At 34.4% G+C, this 19,055-nt stretch overlaps 2 protein-coding genes across 2 annotated transcripts; both read left to right on the forward strand.

Moving 5' to 3' along the window:
* The first annotated feature begins 382 nt into the window (after positions 1 to 382).
* On the forward strand, positions 383 to 5,863 carry LOC110714662 (U-box domain-containing protein 33-like). Its single transcript, XM_021893216.1, has 8 exons — positions 383 to 768; positions 1,492 to 1,613; positions 1,763 to 1,884; positions 2,199 to 2,303; positions 2,981 to 3,281; positions 3,969 to 4,475; positions 4,576 to 5,283; positions 5,453 to 5,863. The coding sequence occupies exons 1-8, from the start codon at positions 567 to 569 to the stop codon at positions 5,633 to 5,635; spliced, it is 2,250 nt and encodes a 749-aa protein (XP_021748908.1). The 5' UTR covers positions 383 to 566; the 3' UTR covers positions 5,636 to 5,863.
* Positions 5,864 to 10,093: 4,230 nt separating this feature from the next.
* Positions 10,094 to 18,858, forward strand: LOC110714008 (signal peptide peptidase-like 4). The gene is made up of 14 exons (XM_021892463.1): positions 10,094 to 10,465; positions 11,222 to 11,380; positions 12,139 to 12,250; positions 13,362 to 13,478; positions 13,596 to 13,747; positions 13,842 to 14,024; positions 14,210 to 14,244; positions 14,467 to 14,629; positions 15,170 to 15,223; positions 16,289 to 16,381; positions 16,474 to 16,616; positions 17,102 to 17,172; positions 17,588 to 17,671; positions 18,195 to 18,858. Exons 1-14 carry the CDS (start codon positions 10,331 to 10,333, stop codon positions 18,299 to 18,301), a joined length of 1,608 nt encoding a protein of 535 aa, XP_021748155.1. The 5' UTR covers positions 10,094 to 10,330; the 3' UTR covers positions 18,302 to 18,858.
* Positions 18,859 to 19,055: the final 197 nt, after the last annotated feature.

Consider the following 19,055-nt stretch of genomic DNA (forward strand, 5'->3'; position numbering starts at 1 on the left):
CAATTGTTATCATGTCGGATGTGGGTTTGATTTGGCTTGCGTAGGTTTGGTTTGGTTTAAATAATCAAATCTAAATCATGTGTCGAGTATCCTCAAATTGGCTGTAAATAAATCAAATCTTTCGCATTTTAAAATAAATGGTAATTATCAGATTGATTCAACATCAGATTGAGAATTCACTTTCTCAAATTCACTTGGGTGAGTTGGGCCAAACTTCAATTGATTTCTCGAGTCAAATCATCTTTTGACAGCTCTATTTGAATTCAAATTAAAAAAAAAAGCCACCAAACTAGCGAGCCCATTTCAATACCATACCATGGTACCAACAGTCCAACACCTTCGCACTACTGTACAGTTACTTATTTATTGTCTAAACTTTCAGACTTCAGTTGACTGAGTTGGCAAAGAATATTGGAAAAGAAAAAAATACCAATGACTTGACCTTGTCTAATGATTCTTTCCCAATAATATATTCTTCTCAATTTGGCTTAGAATTAATTGGGGTTTTGATCAAATTTTCTTAAAGTATAATTTAAAGGGTTGAGTTAATTTCCAAAAAAAAAAACATGGATTTGATAGTTGTTGAAGATGATCACGGCAGTTATTCAAAACCCATAACTTCCATGAAAGAAGAAGAGAAGCTTTACGTTGCAGTTGGAAAAGAGGTGAAACAAAACGAATCCCTTTTATCTTGGGCTATCCAGAATTCCGGTGGTCGCACAATTTCCATTCTTCATGTTCATCAGCCTGATAATTTCATCCCTATTTGTAATTTCTTCAATTCCCATCATTTTTATTATTTATTTCTTATAATATGGATTATATTGTTGTTATTGATAAATTTTGGTGGGTTTCCTTGTACTATATATAAGTACTTTTATATGGATTATTTATTATACAAGAGTTTTTAGTTTGGTTACTATTTTTCCTTTGATCAACTGTTTTGTTCAAGTTGAACTGGAAATAGGAATTGAAATGTTTTTGGTATAGTGGGTTGAGGTTTTGCATATTAGAGTATCATGTCGTGTCGTGCCTTGTAATTGGCTGTTTATATTAATTACATAGTGGTCGCCTGCAAGGCTGTAACTTGAAGTTGAGTAAAGTTTAAATTTTTTGATTTGGTGCTTTTTATAGACTTGTGAACTTATATGGGTTTTTTTAACCCAAAAATAATAAGGAATTTGAGAATTGTGTCATTTTTTCTAGTTTAGTCTACCAATCTACTTACTGCTGTATAAGGAAGAGCTCTTGGCTTATGGGTTCATCCTATAATTATCTTATAAATGTAGAATGCAGCGTTGGACCAATTACTTAGAAATTATTACAATAGTGTGTTTAGGATAAAATTCCTGATGAAGAATGCATCTTTTTTGTGTTTCGGAGAATAGGTTCTTCTTGAATGGAGTAGCTTGTAACATTAGATATGATCATATAAAGAGGCCATATATGTTTATTTACTGATGAAATTTCTCTATTTATGTTAACTTGTAGTGGGTGAAAAGTTCCACTGGAGCTCCTTGAAAGAGCAGGAAGTCAAGGCATATCGAAGAATTGAGAGACAATTTATGCTTAAAACTTTAGATGAGTATCTTCACATCTGTCACCAGTTTGGGGTAATCATTTTCTTACTTGATGATTTGTTCGGTCTTACATACTTCACTCCTGCTGCTGTTCTGCAAACTAATGATTTCTAGAATAAATCCGATTGCAACTTTATTTATTGACTTTTCGGCTTCAATTTTGTGTTTTATTTTTGTTGTAGGTGCAAGCAGAGAAGCTCCATATTGAGATGGATTCAGTTGAGCAGGGGATCTTGCAGCTTATTGCTGAACACAATATTGAAAAGCTTGTGATGGGTGCTGCGCAAGATGACTGCTATCAGATGTATGTGTAGGAGGTTAATTTGGTTTTGTTTGGTTTCATGTTATTGCCAACTGTGTGTAAATTCTTGACTGGTGAGGAAGAATTCTCATAATCAATTTGTTACTGTAACAATTTTCATGTATAGCATTTTGCTAATTAACTCCTTGCAGAATAGGCAATACAAGTTCATAACCTTTCTTTGTAAATATTGGGTTTTTAGACATACCATGTGTATAAAGCCAAACAATCACTTTAATTGTATCTGGTCAAACTTGCATTACTTGCGAACAAGACCGTTGTTTGTGATTCTAATTATATTGTCTTAAAATCCGTAGGAAAATGATGGAGCCGGTGTCAAAGAAAGCAATTTATGTGCAGCTGCATGCACCTGCAAAGTGTCACATCTGGTTTATCTGCAAGGGACATCTGATCCATCAAAGGTATACACCATACATGATACTCCTTTCTCTAAAACGTTGGACTTTCTAGATCTATAAGCTGTAGCACCAGCTGCAGGACCTCAATATTTACTGTCTAGATAAGTACTATTGTTTATATATAACACAGCTTTCAGAGTGTGTCTGTAGAAATTTTGTCAAGAGCTTCACAATTGGGAATGTTTGCTTGGCTAGGTTTTAGAGGATAAACCCTTCTTGAATATGATTTTTCTTAGGGTGAAAAGGATAGCTAATAGTTTTTTCTTTCAACAGGAAGCGTCCTGCTCTGGGATTGCAGATCTTTATGCTTTTGGGTGTCTGATTATCTCAGAATTTTTTACATGATTGGCCCTTGTTTTTTTTGCACCCAAACTTGTGATTGAGCCCTTGGCTTTCTGTATGCTTAAAGTTGTAGGCTTCCTGACCCATAAAAAAATTCTGATTTAAGCTGTCTAGTGAACCCCGACAAGGTGATGAATCTAGGAGAGCTCAAATGGACTTGACCATTGTATAGTGTTTGCTTAACTTTTGGGATGCTTAGAATTTTATAGGAGCTTAGCATGAAAGCAGGTTGGCACTAATTAATATTTTTTCCCCAATGGCTGTTGTATTTGTTTCTGATGTTGTACCTGAATTTATCAGCAGTTGGGGTACTGATCTGAAGCATTTACTTTCCTCAGGAAGTTTAGTTCAGAAGAGAGAATTCATGCTCAGAACGAGAGGTCCATTAACTCAAATTTCCTTTCAGTGAATGGTCAAAGCAATAAGTCTATAATTGGGAAAAAAGAGTTAATTTTTGGTGAAGGATCATCTCAATTTGATACAAGTAATGGGAGATTTACTGATCTTTCCTCTATGGACAACATCAAAACTCATGTTTCTTTGCCTGAATTTGATCTAGAAGCTAATTGCTATGACTGGGGTGAATTTTTAGAACAGAATCATCAACGTCATTTATCTTCTTCTCATTCAGATGCACAGGTATGTACAACAGTCTAATTTTGTTAAAGTTTTGTTATGTGTCATATGGTTTGTTTGGCCGGGACACTTATTACTTATTAGGGATGCTTTTGGCCATCACAAAGTGATAATCTTGTCTATGGAACACTTGTTCTTTTATCAAATATTCTGCTAGCTGTGGGTTTTATGACAGTTGCTGGGAACTGGTCTGAACCATGAACAAGCAGTTTTGAAGTAAATCGTGCTTAAGACAGAAAATTTAAGGCAGACAGTTGCTGTAGATTAGTTCAACTGCCACTGCACTGAAATTAGTAGATTTGTTTCTGTTTTGATGTATTGTAGTGACTTTTATTTTGTTTAATATACGGTTCTTTTGGACCAGAATATGGTGTTGTATAACTTAAACATTCTGACATGAGGTCTCTTTGGTCCTTGATTGTGATGATGCTTGATAGAAGGTTTGAAAGCGATTTCAATATTTGCTTTGCATGGTACTTTATCACTTTTCTTTAATTTTCTCCAGCAGAAAGCTCTAGTTTAAAATAGCCATGCCTAAAGGTTTTTTGAAGTATTACCATCTGTTTATCATTGATTTACTTGCTTAAATGTCTAATATTTGAGATGACTAATTGTTTGTCACTAGTGTTTAAGCTTAAACTTCTCTACACCTTTCACCATTTGCCAGTCACCTGGCTGCTGATTTTACAGGAAATATCATCAGGAGCATATGCAGAGGCAGAGAGAAAATGTAAAGAACTTGAGGAAGAACTTGAAAAGTTAAAGAATGATCGAGACAAGCTTAGGGAAAAATACCAGGATGCAATGGATCAGAATTTAGTGTTGGAAGGCAAAGTTGCAAACTACGATCAAGTACTGAAGGAATTAGAGGAAGGGTTTATTTCTAATGTAGAACTGCTACAGGTTTGTGAGAAAGATCGCGATGACTTGAAGATTGAACGTGACAGTGTCCTCAAGACAGCTGAAGAATTGTTAAATCAATCTGCTGAAGCAGCATCCAAATCTGATGACCTCAGGTTCTTCACCACGTTCACTTTTGCAGAGATTGAAAGAGCAACTAATGACTTTGACCCATCATTTCAACTATGGGAAGGCGAGAATGGAAGCATTTATAAAGGAGTTATCTCCCACACACAAGTAACTATAAAGATGTGGCGTCCTGAGGGCCTGCAAGGTCCCCAAGAGTTTCATCGAGAGGTATTTTACTAGTTTTATTATCATATTTTGAACACTTTTGGATCTTAAGCCATGCCCGTTTGTTTATTTATTGAAATCCTCTTACACTGTTATGTACTAGGTTGAAATATTGAGCAAGTTTAGACATCCAAATGTGGTAACTCTTATGGGAGTTTGCCCTGAAGCTTGGGCTATTGTCTATGAGTTTCTCCCCAATGGAAGTCTTCAAGAAAGATTAAACTCTACAGGGGATACGGATAATATTCCTCTTTCATGGCAAACTCGAATAAGGATCGCCACTGAACTATGTTGTGTTCTAATCTTTCTTCATTGCCATGGACCTGAAAGAGTGGTTCACGGTGCTCTAAACCCCACCTCCATTTACCTTGACTCGAACTTCACATGCAAGATCAGTGACTTCGGAACTGAGCTGTCTAACAGTTCCTCGTACACAGATCCTGAGTATATTATGACAGAAGTGGCTACACCTGCCATGGATGTTTACTCTTTTGGATTGATACTGCTGGAATTGCTGACTGGAAAACCAGCTTCTGATATAACATATGAATTGGAAGACGCTTTGAATGAAAACAGTTTTGATACCCTCTTGGATTCTTCAGCAGGAGATTGGCCATTTGTGCAAGCTGAGCAATTGGCTCGGCTAGCATTGAGATGTTGTGAGGAGAATGCAAGTGATCGGCCAGATTTGGAGTCTGATGTATGGAGGATCCTGGAGCCAATGAGAACTTCCTGTGGGGGTTCAACGTCGTACCATCTTGGAGATGAACATCGTCAAGCTCCATCTTATTTCATTTGTCCTATTTTCCAGGTATATCTAATTTTACATACCTTGATAGACACTCAATTACATCAAAATATGTATCAGGGTTCTTTTTTTGTTATTTACAATCCGAGTAAGGAAACTGTTGCTCCCTTTAATTTTAAGATATAGATTTGTTTACATGTCTTATGGACAAAAGTTGTGGTGCTACTCTCAGGAAGTCATGAAAGATCCACATGTTGCAGCGGATGGCTACACTTATGAGGCGGAAGCATTGCAAGGGTGGCTTGACGGTGACCATGATACGTCCCCCATGACTAATCTACAACTCGAACACTGCAATCTCGTTCCCAATCATGCCCTTCGTTCTGCCATCCAAGAGTGGAGGCAGCGGCATTGACTCTCAGGCTCTCTGCAACACTCAAATTGCCTTCCTTAAAGCATATTAGACAATAGCAGTGATGAATTTATTCTTCTTTTTTGTATTCTTGGGTGATCTTGTAAGTTTGTAAATTGCTAAGACTCTAAGAGTGTGGGATGGAAATCTAAAAATGGAGATTTTGTAGATGTATTAAAGTATTTCAGTATTTGTATATGATAAGAAATAAATTCCAAATTTTCCCTATTAGAAAAAATAATGTTAAATTCAAGTTGAGGTATTGTTCAAAACTTCATATCATTCATAACTAAATATTGTGATTTGTGACTACGATAAACGGTGACAGATGTAGAATTTTTAGTTTCAGTGGTGGGTTTAGAGTTTTTCATTTGGAGGAGCTGAAGAGAACTTGATAAAAAAAAAATATATATAAATAAATAAAAAAGAAATAAAGAAGAAATAAGAGAAAGGCTTGAACCTAACACCTTTGCCACAAACTACCACGCTCCAATCACAGCTAAATATTGTGATGAATATGATTTTCAATAAAGATATCGAGTTAATCCAAATTTTCAAATTATAAATGTTAATTAACTTAGTTAATTAAAGCATTGAGAGATGGCGCTCAAAATAAATTTAAATTAATTTTTAAATTTAATTATCAAGATTTTAAATAAAATTTGAAAAATAATACAGACTCCATACATAACATCAAGTATCAACCACAATTTCATAAAAAAAGACATGTAATCTGAAATCAAAGATAACGATAATACAAGTAATTTGGTATATTGTCGTTCTCAAAATTGGAAGATAATGTCAATAAATTAATATGGAATAGCTTATTGTCTTGTTGATGTAGGATATTCATTCCGTACATTGAAAGGACCTCAGCCCGTGCACTCTTTTATTAGTGGGTCCGTGCAAATAGTTGCTCAATAATTTTTATTATTATCTTGAGGCCTTATTTATCAAGAAAAAGAAATTAAATGCTTATAAGATAAGAAATATAAAAGTATTACTAAAATATTAGTAATAACAACACACAATCTTGTACAAAGGAGTAACATTTATACTATTATTAGTACCGTATAAGAATCTAAGATGATTACAGTATATACTATGGAGTAATAATAATTTTGTGTTAAACAACTATAAGACATGCATTTAGTAATTTAGTTGATCTTGTGACCACTTCAAATTCGAAGTATTCATATAAGATTATTGAGTAATGAAGTTTTGACGATGTTCAAATAAATTATTATAATAGACACTTTTATAAACAACTAGAGTTATTCATTTATTTTGTAAATAGTCAAAACAAGATAAAAGGTTACTCAAATGAACTCGTGAGATTACTTTTTATTACTTTTTTTTTTTAAAAAAAAAGATAATTAAAGTTATTAATGTAATTAATGGAGTTTTTTTTTCTTATGGATTAAATAAGGTTACTTTTATAAATAAAAGCGATTATTAATTATAGCCTCGAGCCCTCGACGACTACTCTGAAAAACAAATGGGAGGATAACATGAAATTGGTTATACACAAGACTTAAAGATTAGCTCAGTCTCATCTAAAGACTTTATTTCATTGCCACATCAGCTTTTTAGATTAAATTTAATTATTTTTCTAATTTATAATTATGTAAGGCTCCTTAAGACTCGATAAATTTTATCTCTTCAATCGCTCAAACTCATTTTTTACATATAAATTAAATTATTAAAGTTTTTTAAAAATTAAAAAATAATTAATTGAGTGGTAAATTGAATCTGAAGTTGAGTCTTGAATTTTCAAGACTCCACTTCATATTTTATTAAGACCAAACTTCATAAATGCTTTAAAATAATAAAGTCTTGTCTTAAAACCACAAAATTAGAAAATGATGATGTCATCTAAAATCTTAAGATCTAGGGCTAATCTTCATAATTAAATGCATTGTATGTAATTTCAAGTCTATAAAATAAACCTCTAATCAAGTTTCTTCAAAGATGAATTATGAATGATCTGATTTTGATAGACGAGCCGCTTAATTTCACAAGTGGCTCAGAATAAAGTACCACTTACTCCTACATTAAGCTCTACGGTTCAGAGTACATGGACAATTAGACAGTACATACAGCTGCATGCATAAGATGAGTGCTATGGAAGTATGGACCATATGCAGTGCTAATTTAGGTATGCTCGAACGTGTACTACATATGATTGGATTATACAGTTAAAATACGATAGATTAACCGTGTTTATTTTGATATGTTTGCTAAAATTAGTTGTTGTATTAAATAATACAAGTAATTGAATTACATGGTATAATAACTCTCGATTTTGCTCAACTATAGTGTCATGGTGAATATGTTACCATGTACCTTTGAAATAGTTGAGCTAATTAACTAACCCAATAATAGTACCCCGTACCCTAAAACTACCCATAGACCATAGTAGTGCAGTACTTACTACTCACTAGTCACTACTATGATATTTTAAACATACCCTAATCTTGATTAAGGGTCTATTCAATTCATAGTAGTACGCGCAAATATTATTATTGTACGATAAAATAGTTGGAGAAGGTGGATTGGTAGGATGTTGATTGATTAGCTTGTAGATTAGACATGAATAAGGTCCCCATGAACCATGATTAACTAGTACGGACTCCTCCATTCATTAATTAGAGTAGGTTTTTTATTTTTTTTTTATTTTTTTTGGGGAGGGGGGGGGGGTTTAAGTAGTACGGTATTCATTAATCATTATACAGCTCCCTCCATTCCCTATTATTTGTCCCATAGTAATTTTATACAAAAAATATTGGGTGAGAGTTAAGTTGTGGTATCATGGTATGAGACATGTTTGTAAGAACAACTTAAAAAGAAAAATTGAGGACATGAGGCAAACATTGGAGTATACATATTGTGGTATACTAGTTATTAGAATGATCAATGTCAAGACTCTGTTCTTTTGAGCTATTATGCTCTACTGAGTTCTATTCTACTCTTTTACACCTGCTTTTTTTTGTTAAAATCTGATTTGCTTGCCTAGCTAGCTAGAAGCTCAAAAGAACAGGGTCTAACTCCACTTCCTCCGTCTCACCTAGAAAAACTTTTAAACTCTTGCAAAAGTTGTTTTGATTAAAAGGATACATTTTATCAGGCAAGAGAAATTAAAGTAGATAAACATGGCAATACTATACTCTTTATTCATTTTTCTTGTACCTTTCATAGTTTCATCTCTATACTCTAGAGAGTGTTTAAAATTTGACAGCAATTGTTTTTAGAGTATAAAAATGCTTTGTTAGCTATTATGGAGTAATAAGGAAAGAGTAATGACAAGGTACAAGGTAGATAACTTTTAAATTAATCAATCATTTAGCATTTCTCACATGTTAGTAGACATCAACTTTATATGGAGGTGGTATTCTCACTGCACCACAGATTGCAAAATTCAAAATTAAACACACATAAGTCCTATTTTGTACTTTTACAGATCAATAAATGAGTACTCCATTGAAAAAATTAAAAGAATAAGAGTAATTTACCCATTTTCTATGCTAGTTAATAGAGTTGAAGCAATTTAATTGCACTCTAACCCATTTAAAAATAAAAATAAATAGAATATAAGACTTTTTAATTATCAATTATGTAATATTTTACTTTAAAAAAAAAATTAACATTAATATATACATACACATCAAAAGAGTGAGGGATAGCTCAAGTGGTTAGATCTTCTCTCCCGGTTACAGGGAATCTTGGGATCGATTCTCACTCCGCCCTTGTGGCTCTCTAAACACCAAAAAAAAAAACATACACATCAAAATGAAATTACAAACTTTTATGTTTTTTTTTTGGTTTTTTTTTATATCACATTAATGGTGATTTGATAAAAATGTTTATAAAAATACAAATAAGATTAATATGAACTACTTTTCTTAATTAGAAATCAAAGAATCAAATAGCACAAGTCAAAATATCCTCATCAAATAAGTTGACTATTTATCTTAAAGTTCTCAAATATCCTTTTTCTAACTACAAAAACTAACCTGAAAACCATAAATATGAAATGTCAGTCCACTCACCTTTCACCTTTTTTTTTTTCTTTTTCTTTTGTTGACTTTTTTTTTTTTTGTTGACATTTTAATACACCTTCTATAAAATTAAATTATTATAATAATCACTGTCTTTAATTTACTCTCTCCCTCCTTTTTATTGTCTTATCTGTACGGTTCAATACGGAACTACATTTATCTCTTTCTCTTTCTTCAGATAAATTACCGGTTTAACCGGTAACCAATTGATATCACCGTCGAAGCACTAAACTCCCTTTTTGTACGGACGACACGTGCCCCAATCTCCGGCGCTTTTATTGGTTCGTTAAACTCACGCGCTAAATCAACACGTGGCGTACGATCATCCCTGTTTAAAAATCAACGGCTATAAATAAAAAGTACACTCAAATTAAGTTTTTTTTTTTTTAAAAAAAAAAACATTTGTTTGATGACTTACCACCTTAACATTTTCTTCTTCTCTCTCCTCTAACTCCCACCTTCTTTCTAGCTTCTGTTGTGTTTTTCACTATTTTGTTTGAATTAAAAATTAATGTAAATTAAACTTTTTTTTTATATTTATTTGATGGTAGTACAAGAAACCCAAAAGTTTGAAGAAAAAAACCCTATAAAAAAGAGAGAAAGATTTGATTTTTAAGGGGAAAATAGTTGAAGAAATTCTATGAATTTTTGGAGATTTTTGGGAATTTGTTGTTTTTTTGTTGGGTGGTTTTCAAGTGGGGTTTATGGCGGTGACATAGTTCATGAAGATAATAAAGCTCCCAAGAAGCCTGGCTGTGAAAACAATTTTGTCCTGGTAATTTTGTTTTATTTTCAGTAATATTTAGTAATTTTTGAGATGTATATGATTTATGATTAGTTGCTTAATTTGATTTGATTTGATCAATTTCTGAAATTAGAGCTGAAATGGGTGTTGTTTTGATTTTTGTGGGTGTTCTTTTGGTTAAAGTCTTGTTTTATTGGGCCTTTGACTTTTTTTTTTTTTTTCTTGGGATGATTTATGTGTAATTTTTCAATTCAATAAAATGGTAATTTTTTTTTTTTATTTTGATTTTTGATTGAGAGATGTGGGGTTGGGTATAGCAGAGCTATGCTCACTACAAATCTAGAGTGGTGAGTTTTTGTTTGATCATTTGTTGGGAGAGTTTCCTTCCCAGTTGGGGCTTGAGTACGCTCAAATCTGGATTAGTCAGAGTTAGTATACTTAGGATTACCGGGTGAAGTACCCTAACATCAAAATCTTGATATTTGGTTTTTTATATTAATGATAATGATATCTATAATAATAATTACTACTTGGTATTAGTTTATAATCTTGTTTTGATGTTGTTCCTAATTTGGTTTTTAAATATACTTGTGATGGAATTATATGTAGTCATTTCAGCTTCAAGCTATTATCTTGTGCTTTCAAAAAATTGCTGTACAGAACATTTGGATTTTTAAATTAAGGGTTTTGATCAAGTAGAGCTTAAGGCCTATGGCTGAATCATGTAGATTTTTCCTCAAGTGATCTAGGAATGTTAAAACATTGTGATTGTTATTATTATAATAGGTTAAGGTGCCAACATGGGTTGATGGATTTGAGGATAATGAGTATGTGGGACTCGGTGCTCGATTTGGGCCAACACTGGAGTCGAAGGAAAAGCATGCCAACCAAACAAGACTCGCTCTGGCAGACCCTCCGGATTGTTGCAGTCCTCCCAGAAATAAGGTTCATATCTTTATTTTCAGCTATGTTCTCCAATCTTATATTTTACGAAGTATATTCCTAAAAATCTAAGATAAATTTTGTCTGTCTTTTAACAGAATATCCTACAAAGGTAGTACAGTAACACACTAACACATCTGACAATTTTTGTTTGACTTCCCATGGCTATTATGGGTTACCTAATTTGTCTATTATCTAGTATACTATATTATTATTATCTATCTAGTTTCATGTACTTCGAAGCAATTTGGGATTCCTTAAGTTTCAGAACTCCTGATTACATAATTAGTACTCTCCAAGTAGCATACCCCTTTCATTGCCTCAGACATGTATGTTTTAATTATGAAAATGGAAAATACTACACCTTGGAGATGCTACTGCTATCTGCAAGTTCTGGTTCTGATAAAAAAGATCCATGAGCTAACACGTAAAGCATCAGCTGAAATAGGAAGGGCAAAATTTTGCCCCCTTCCAATTGTTTGCCCACAAGAAGTATGTTTGAGTAATATTTCATTCCTTAGTGAAGTTAGATAAGTTATATTTAGCCCATATAGTATACAGTAATATGTAATGGATTGTTATGCTCAAGAAAGTGTTTTAGAAATTCATCATTGAGTTCCACATGAGGTTTGCCACCTGAATATTTTATCAATTAGGTTATTGTGCCCGTTTTCTTTCCTTGAAAAGTTTTTCTTTAATCAAGCGTTTATCCATTTATTCCTCCTTTAATAGTTATGCCTTTTCTTTCATTTTATGTGTAGCTTACTGGTGAAGCTATACTAGTATACCGTGGTAATTGCAGTTTTACTACAAAGACAAACATTGCAGAAGATGCTGGTGCTTCAGCTATCCTTATTGTAAACAATAGCACAGGTATTTGCTCTATCTCTTCTCTGTTATGGATTCTGCTACCTTGTATGCTTTGATGTGCCCTTTTAAAAGTTTCAGGCTAAGTGTTTATTGTATTTTGCCTAGTCTATGGTGGTGGCGGTGCTCTAACACATGTTTTAATTGTTCTTCAAACATGTTTTATTTGCTAATGTAGCGTCCTTAATTTTGCACAAGGAAGATTTATCCGTTGGCACAAATCCTTCTGGCCTCTGGTCCTCACGCTCTCTCTTTCTTGCTTTATCATGCTAACTTAAGTTTGGTGAAGGCCTAGTGTTATTGGATTTTTAGTCAAGTCATGGCTGCATCATTTTACCTTCTAAAAGAAGCCTATATAGCGGTTGCTCCACAATGGCCTTGAATGGAATTTATTTATTTATTTATTTTTATTATTTATTTATTTTTTATCTGGGCTTATCTCCAGTTCTCCACTATGGACTATCTATTAAAAAAACTCAATTGATAATTTGTTTGAAGGCTTTACGACTTTTTTCTGGCTAGAGAAGGTCAGTGTGTTATTACTGCAATCTGCAAGAGACTAGAAATCAAAGTATTAAATCTTGGCTGAACTTCCATATCCCAACTGCTGCAAATTATCACATTCTGTGACTGCAGATCACAACTTAGGAATACAGCTGCAGGCCTGCAGTGATGGTTTTGTTTATTGGTTAATAGCATGAAGCTTTTTCATAGGACCCCAAATTTAAAGTGATTACATGTTTTGGCACACATATGTGATGTTTGTCCAATCAGATCTGCTATTGATGCCAAAGCTGAAAATTGTCTGAAATCAGCATATCTGTATGTATGTGTCTGGTCTCTGGATTTCTCTGCTCTATAGACCCCAAAACACATGTCCATTGTACACTCCTATGTTCCCCTGACCTTGATTTTATAGAAGTCTCGGTAAAATGGTGATGAGACAATGGTTAATTGCTCTTTTGGTAGAAATTTACTATTTTTCCTTGTGGGATAGATTCTATATGGCTTGAGGTATGGCTTTTTGTGCAAACGGAGAACCACAACTGATGTCTGTTGTGTGAAATCTCTCTATTACAGCTAGAGAGCATAACTATTCATTGGATCTTTCATACAGAACTCTTCAAAATGGTCTGCGAGGAGGATGCTGATACAAATATCCGCATTCCTGCTGTCATGTTACCAATATATGCTGGTGAAACCTTGGAAGATCTATTGTACAACAATTCTAGGGGTAAGATATAAGTGCTTTGATTGACACGTATTGGTAACCATGTATGGCTTGAACAGCCATTGTTTTTGGCATGGGTTTTCATTTCCTATGACTATTTACAGGATTCCCTTTCTTCAGTTTATGTGCAGCTGTACTCTCCAAAGCGCCCAGAAGTTGATGTGGCAGAAGTTTTTCTGTGGCTCATGGCTGTCGGCACTATTTTATGTGCGTCTTATTGGTCCGCATGGAATGCAAGGGAGACAGCTATTGAACATGATAAGATGTTAAAGGTTCTGCCATGCAATTTTTGGATGCTTGTGTATTTTCTTGTTTGAAAAGGTGAAATTGGATGATAAAATCAAATTATTTGATTTTGTTCTGCAGGATGCATCAGAGGAGGTTGCAGTTTCTGAAGAAAATGGTTCATCTGCATTTGTAGATATCAGTACCAGATCAGCATTTCTTTTCGTTGTGGTTGCTTCATTGTTTTTGGTTATGCTGTACAAACTTATGTCACTCTGGTTTATCGATGTTCTGGTGGTTCTGTTTTGCATTGGTGGAGCAGAGGTAAGCACAGCTCATAAGTTGCACAACTGCAGTTAAATTCAGTTTGTCTTTTGGCAGAAAAGATCCTGATTATCCTTTACATTTATGTATGATCAGAGAGGCTTCTTAACCATAAGTATTTACCTAAAATGTTGGCTTTTCACTGTTAAAATCTGTACTGATCTAAGCTCAATGATCTTGTACAGGGTTTGCAAACGTGCTTGGTAGCGTTGCTATCAAGGTATGCTTACATATTGCTTGAAGTTCTTGTTATGCCATATTGCTAAACTCTATCTAAATAAATAAAACGATTTGATGCTTTTCTCAGCTAAGTGCATGTTGTACTGTCTGGTGACATGAGATCCAATCATCCAATCCTATGATGTGTTGGCTAAGTCTATGTGATATTGTGCAGATATATTTGTGTAAAATGCAGAATAAACTGACATGCTTGCAAATGTAGTTTCAGGTGCTTTAAACATGCTGCCGGAACATTTATTAAAGTGCCCATCTTTGGAGCAGTCTCATATCTGGCTATGGCTGTTTCTCCGTTCTGCATAGTATGTGCTGTTCTTTGGGGTGTTTACCGCCGGGAGCCCTTTGCATGGATTGGTCAAGATATTCTTGTATGAATTTATCTCTATCCATTTTCCTTAATTCTACCTATTTTACCACTTATGAATATTGCATTGATTACTGTCTTTGCTGCGTCATGCATTATTTTTGGTTTAATAACAGGCTGGGTCCTGGTATAGGCTTAGATAATTGGGTCAAATTCAAGGAAAGACTGAGATTAGGACTAGTTCTGGAACGGGAGACTGAAGACTTGGAATAACATACTTCAGTTTCAATAAAAGAGAAAAAAGAATAGTGCTGAGACTATGTTGTAGTTTGTACTTATGGTGGAATATTCTTTTTTTCGTGCTCTGCTGGGGAGAGTTAGCATTAAATGTTCTTTTACCTAAGATTTGAACTTTTAACCGGAGTCTGGGTGGGATTAAAAGGAGGAGAAACGTTAGATATCTTAAAATTTTTGCATCCACCCAGCATGCTTTATTTTTCCCAATTTCCAGGGAAAGACATACGGGGATGGTTTAAAATGCTTCTTCTTGTTATAGGTGCTTGCTGAAAATCTACAACTGCTAACTAACTTTTTGCTTTGGTAGGGTATTGCGTTAATTCTCACTGTACTTCAGATTGTGCGTGTACCAAATCTCAAGGTAAAACCTTACTTCTCTCAATTTCTTCCTTAGTTCCTTTGATATCTGTGTAGTGTGTGGTTTTTATATTGCATGTACTACATGAAGTGACCTATACAAATTGCCTTCTAAACACCCCCCATGTCACCCCTGATCAAAAAACCAAAAAAAAAATCTGGCATCCCCATTCTAAAATATTCATGAAAAACTAGATATAGTTCCTTTTGAATTCTTGATTATTGACCAAATCCTTCTAGACAACACAAGACTACACCTTTCTGGCTTTACAGTACTCGAGGAAGAGAACCTATTAACAAGTGGGATTATAGTTCCTTTTGAATTCTTGATTATTGACCAAATCCTTCTAGACAACCCAAGACTACACCTTTCTGGCTTTACAGTACTTGAGGAAGAGAACCTATTAACAAGTGGGATGAGAAAGTTATTTTACCAGGGATGAGCTTTGGCTTCATTAATCAGGTCTCATTTTACAAAGAACATGTTTTTTATTTAGTTAAAATTTTGGAAATTCTAACTCAAGGAATTTTTAAATAGATATTGAGATTTGACAAGCAATATGAGCTCTCTGGAAAAAAGCTTTTGCTAATAAATGGCTTGAATTCAGTTTTTCGTTACCTCAATGATAAGGAAGTTTCTTACTTTCTGGGTCTTCTCCCATATCTTTTTATAGATTCAAACCATTGGTAAAGATGGTCCTTTTTATTAACAGCTAAATTCCACACACTTTGATGTTTCCAGCACTTTAAACATCAATATTCTTCTGTTTAAAAAAAGGCACAAAATTAGTGTAGCAATCTCAAGTCATCATAGTAACTATTAGCTTTGTGGCAGTGTTGAACATGTTAGCTTATCATTGATTTTGAGTCTTTCAATTAGTAAGACACCTAAAGGTCAATTTAGTGCTTGTGCGGCTCAACCTGAAATACTATTTAAGAGAGCAAGAAGAATTTGAAGTTTACTTCCTGAAACTATTGTATAGGCCTTCGAGTTAGGCTAGAATAAGAATTGTGTTGTTGGCCATTTGCTAGCTGTATGTAACTTTATATTTCTCCTTAATTCCGACAGGTTGGCACAGTTCTTCTCAGTTGTGCGTTCTTTTATGACATATTTTGGGTCTTCGCTTCCAAGTGGTTCTTCCATGAGAGTGTTATGATTGTGGTCAGTTATTTTATTCTCTCCCTGCTGATTCAACGTATGTAGCTGTCTCTCAATGTACAAGATACATAAGTTGTTTTCTGATCTCTATACAGGTTGCTCGTGGTGATAATAGTGGGGAAGATGGAATTCCAATGCTGTTGAAGATACCAAGGATGTTTGACCCGTGGGGTGGTTACAGTGTCATTGGATTTGGGGACATCATCTTGCCAGGATTAGTAATAGCCTTCTCATTAAGGTGAACAAAGCTGCTTTGCTTGCTTGCTTGAACGCCTGAATCCCATAAGTGGGGTCGGCTACATGATTTGAAAAATAGATTGTATACCTATGCTCTGATTTGAAAAATAGATTGTAGACCTATGCTACTCCAATGCTTCATTTTCTTCTCTTGAATGGCAGTCTGACACTTGAAAAGCAAATGAATTTGATTGGCATTTTAGTGAGTTGCTACTTCTTTAATCTATTGAGTATTGAATATTTGAATGGCATTATGTTGAATGTTGGAATCCAATGTACTTGCATTGTCCATCCTGTAGCATACAGAAATGCTTTTGAGTTGTGTTTTTGGAAGGACTTGTGATTTCTGCACTAAATTCGAGGGCAGTGCTAAAATATTAATGTTTTTTTCTAATTGGAGTATTTACTACATTATCACACAATTGCATTTGCTTCGTGATGTTTCTGGTTGGATTAAGTTAATGGGTTGAGTGGTTGACTATGCAGATATGACTGGCTGGGGAACAAGAGAATTCGAGCTGGATACTTTTTGTGGGGAATGACTGCTTATGGTTTTGGTATGAAAAAAAAAAATGAAACTTGTGGACTCGGACATATATATTATTGAAATAACATTATTGTGTTTGAATAGGGTTATTATTCTCTTTATATTATTTAAATATGAAATCTATAGCATTGCGTTTATCAATTCTTTCATCTTCCCCTTTTTAAATATTTTTTTTTTATAGAAATTTATGTGTTTTTCGCTTGTTCTAGTCGTTTAACGCCCCCTTCCTCCGGGGCATAGCAAGGTTCATCACTACTTTTCTTGTGTCTGAAACAATTTTTATTCCACAGGATCTACATCATATATGTTTGAAAGCAGTAATGTCTCCATGACATCTGATTTATGATATGCTGGCTAGTTTGATTTAGATTTCCTCACTGGAGTTTAATATTGACCTCTCAAGTTCTTATATATTTCTGTTGCAGGTCTCCTTGTAACGTATGTTGCTTTGAACTTGATGGACGGACATGGCCAGCCAGCTCTCCTCTACATAGTTCCTTTTACGCTTGGTAAGTAGCATGTTTTTTGAGCACTGATAACCATTGTTAGTCCATATTGAATTATAGAATATTGAAGTCGGACTTCTTTTAGTGGAATTTTTGGTAATTTCCATTTATCACTGTACAAATCGAATCGGGTTAAAAGATTCATCCCCATGATGAAATACTGATTAGAAAATAACACATCAAGTTATTATCCCACATTCGCTCTTCTACCCTGGCCTGCAACACAGTCAATTTTCCATCTCAGTTATGCAGCCACCAATTCTTCTCTCCTTCGTGTCAAAGCCACTGGAAACCATGGCCATTCTGTAGACACCAGCTGTGATGTGATCTTGTCAGCACCAGCAAGGTCCAAAGACCTTCATTGTTTCCCTTTCAGTGAACTTTTGTGTTTTCATTTTGGTGAACTTTAGCCATCTTCACGTACTTCTCATTTCTTACTCGTAATAGTGGGTGAAAAAGAGAAGTTTTGGGCATTGGTTTGACCACTGATTGTGCCTTTTTATTTATTGATCTATAATCTGTGCAGGCACATTCTTGACACTTGCTAAAAAAAGAGGTGATCTTAAGAATCTATGGACAAGGGGAGAACCCGATAGACCTTGTCCGCATGTCCGGCTTCATTCGTCTCAATAGCGGGTATTACTTAGGGTGTAACATCAACTATCAGGACTGTTAGAGGGGATAAAATCCCTGTGTAAGTTGTAGGAGATGTAACATAATGTTTGGTATAGTTTTGATACTTTACCATTGCCCCAGGGTTATGTAGTTACCCAGATATAGTAGAGAATTATCTTTTGCCCTCTTTTTACACTTTTTATAGTTATGTTTATTCATGGGCGATGCTATCTGCACGCCTCCAAAGCCTTCATGCACTCCCATCTGTAAGCGCAGATATTCGACACAATGCTGTTACATACCGGAGTAGAAGAAGACTTTTCTGGGGTGCAGATAGAAGTTCCTTCATTCATATGTTTTGATTCTTTCCTGGTATTTTGTCCCATGCTCCTTGGAAACTATGTAATGCGAGCACCTGCGTGAGTTGATGTTTGAGAAACGCGTTGTGTATTGTATTGATCAGTTAGTTTTCTCATTCTATAGCTAGTTAGTCATAAGCATCTCATGTTGTTGTCTACAACTTGTTCAACAAATGATGGTGAAAGTGAAGTAAAGATTACTTTTTGTGTTGATAATGCCAACTTGGTAAGCAGTGATAAAATGTTTGAGTTAATCTCTACTTTGTGGTTCTTCAACTAAAAAATTGAAAACCCTACAAGTATAGTTTACATAAATCAAATTTCGTGATGTCAAAGTTTTCTCACCTCACTACACAAATAATTTTAAAAGTGACACACTCCCTAATTACTTATAATTTTAAATTACATCCATT

Source organism: Chenopodium quinoa, unplaced genomic scaffold (assembly GCF_001683475.1).
Source record: "Chenopodium quinoa cultivar QQ74 unplaced genomic scaffold, ASM168347v1, whole genome shotgun sequence".
Classification (NCBI taxonomy): Eukaryota; Viridiplantae; Streptophyta; class Magnoliopsida; order Caryophyllales; family Amaranthaceae; genus Chenopodium; species Chenopodium quinoa.

Excerpts from the sequence above, each read along its gene's own strand:
- LOC110714662 (XM_021893216.1), top strand. The coding sequence starts at position 567 with ATGGATTTGATAGTTGTTGAAGATGATCACGGCAGTTATTCAAAACCC. Across the intron at positions 769-1,491 it reads TGATAATTTCATCCCTATTT|TGGGTGAAAAGTTCCACTGG; the intron begins GTAATTTCTTCA and ends GTTAACTTGTAG. Across the intron at positions 3,282-3,968 it reads CTTCTCATTCAGATGCACAG|GAAATATCATCAGGAGCATA; the intron begins GTATGTACAACA and ends CTGATTTTACAG.
- LOC110714008 (XM_021892463.1), top strand. The coding sequence starts at position 10,331 with ATGAATTTTTGGAGATTTTTGGGAATTTGTTGTTTTTTTGTTGGGTGG. Across the intron at positions 14,025-14,209 it reads TTTGCATTGGTGGAGCAGAG|GGTTTGCAAACGTGCTTGGT; the intron begins GTAAGCACAGCT and ends GATCTTGTACAG. Across the intron at positions 16,617-17,101 it reads GTAATAGCCTTCTCATTAAG|ATATGACTGGCTGGGGAACA; the intron begins GTGAACAAAGCT and ends TTGACTATGCAG.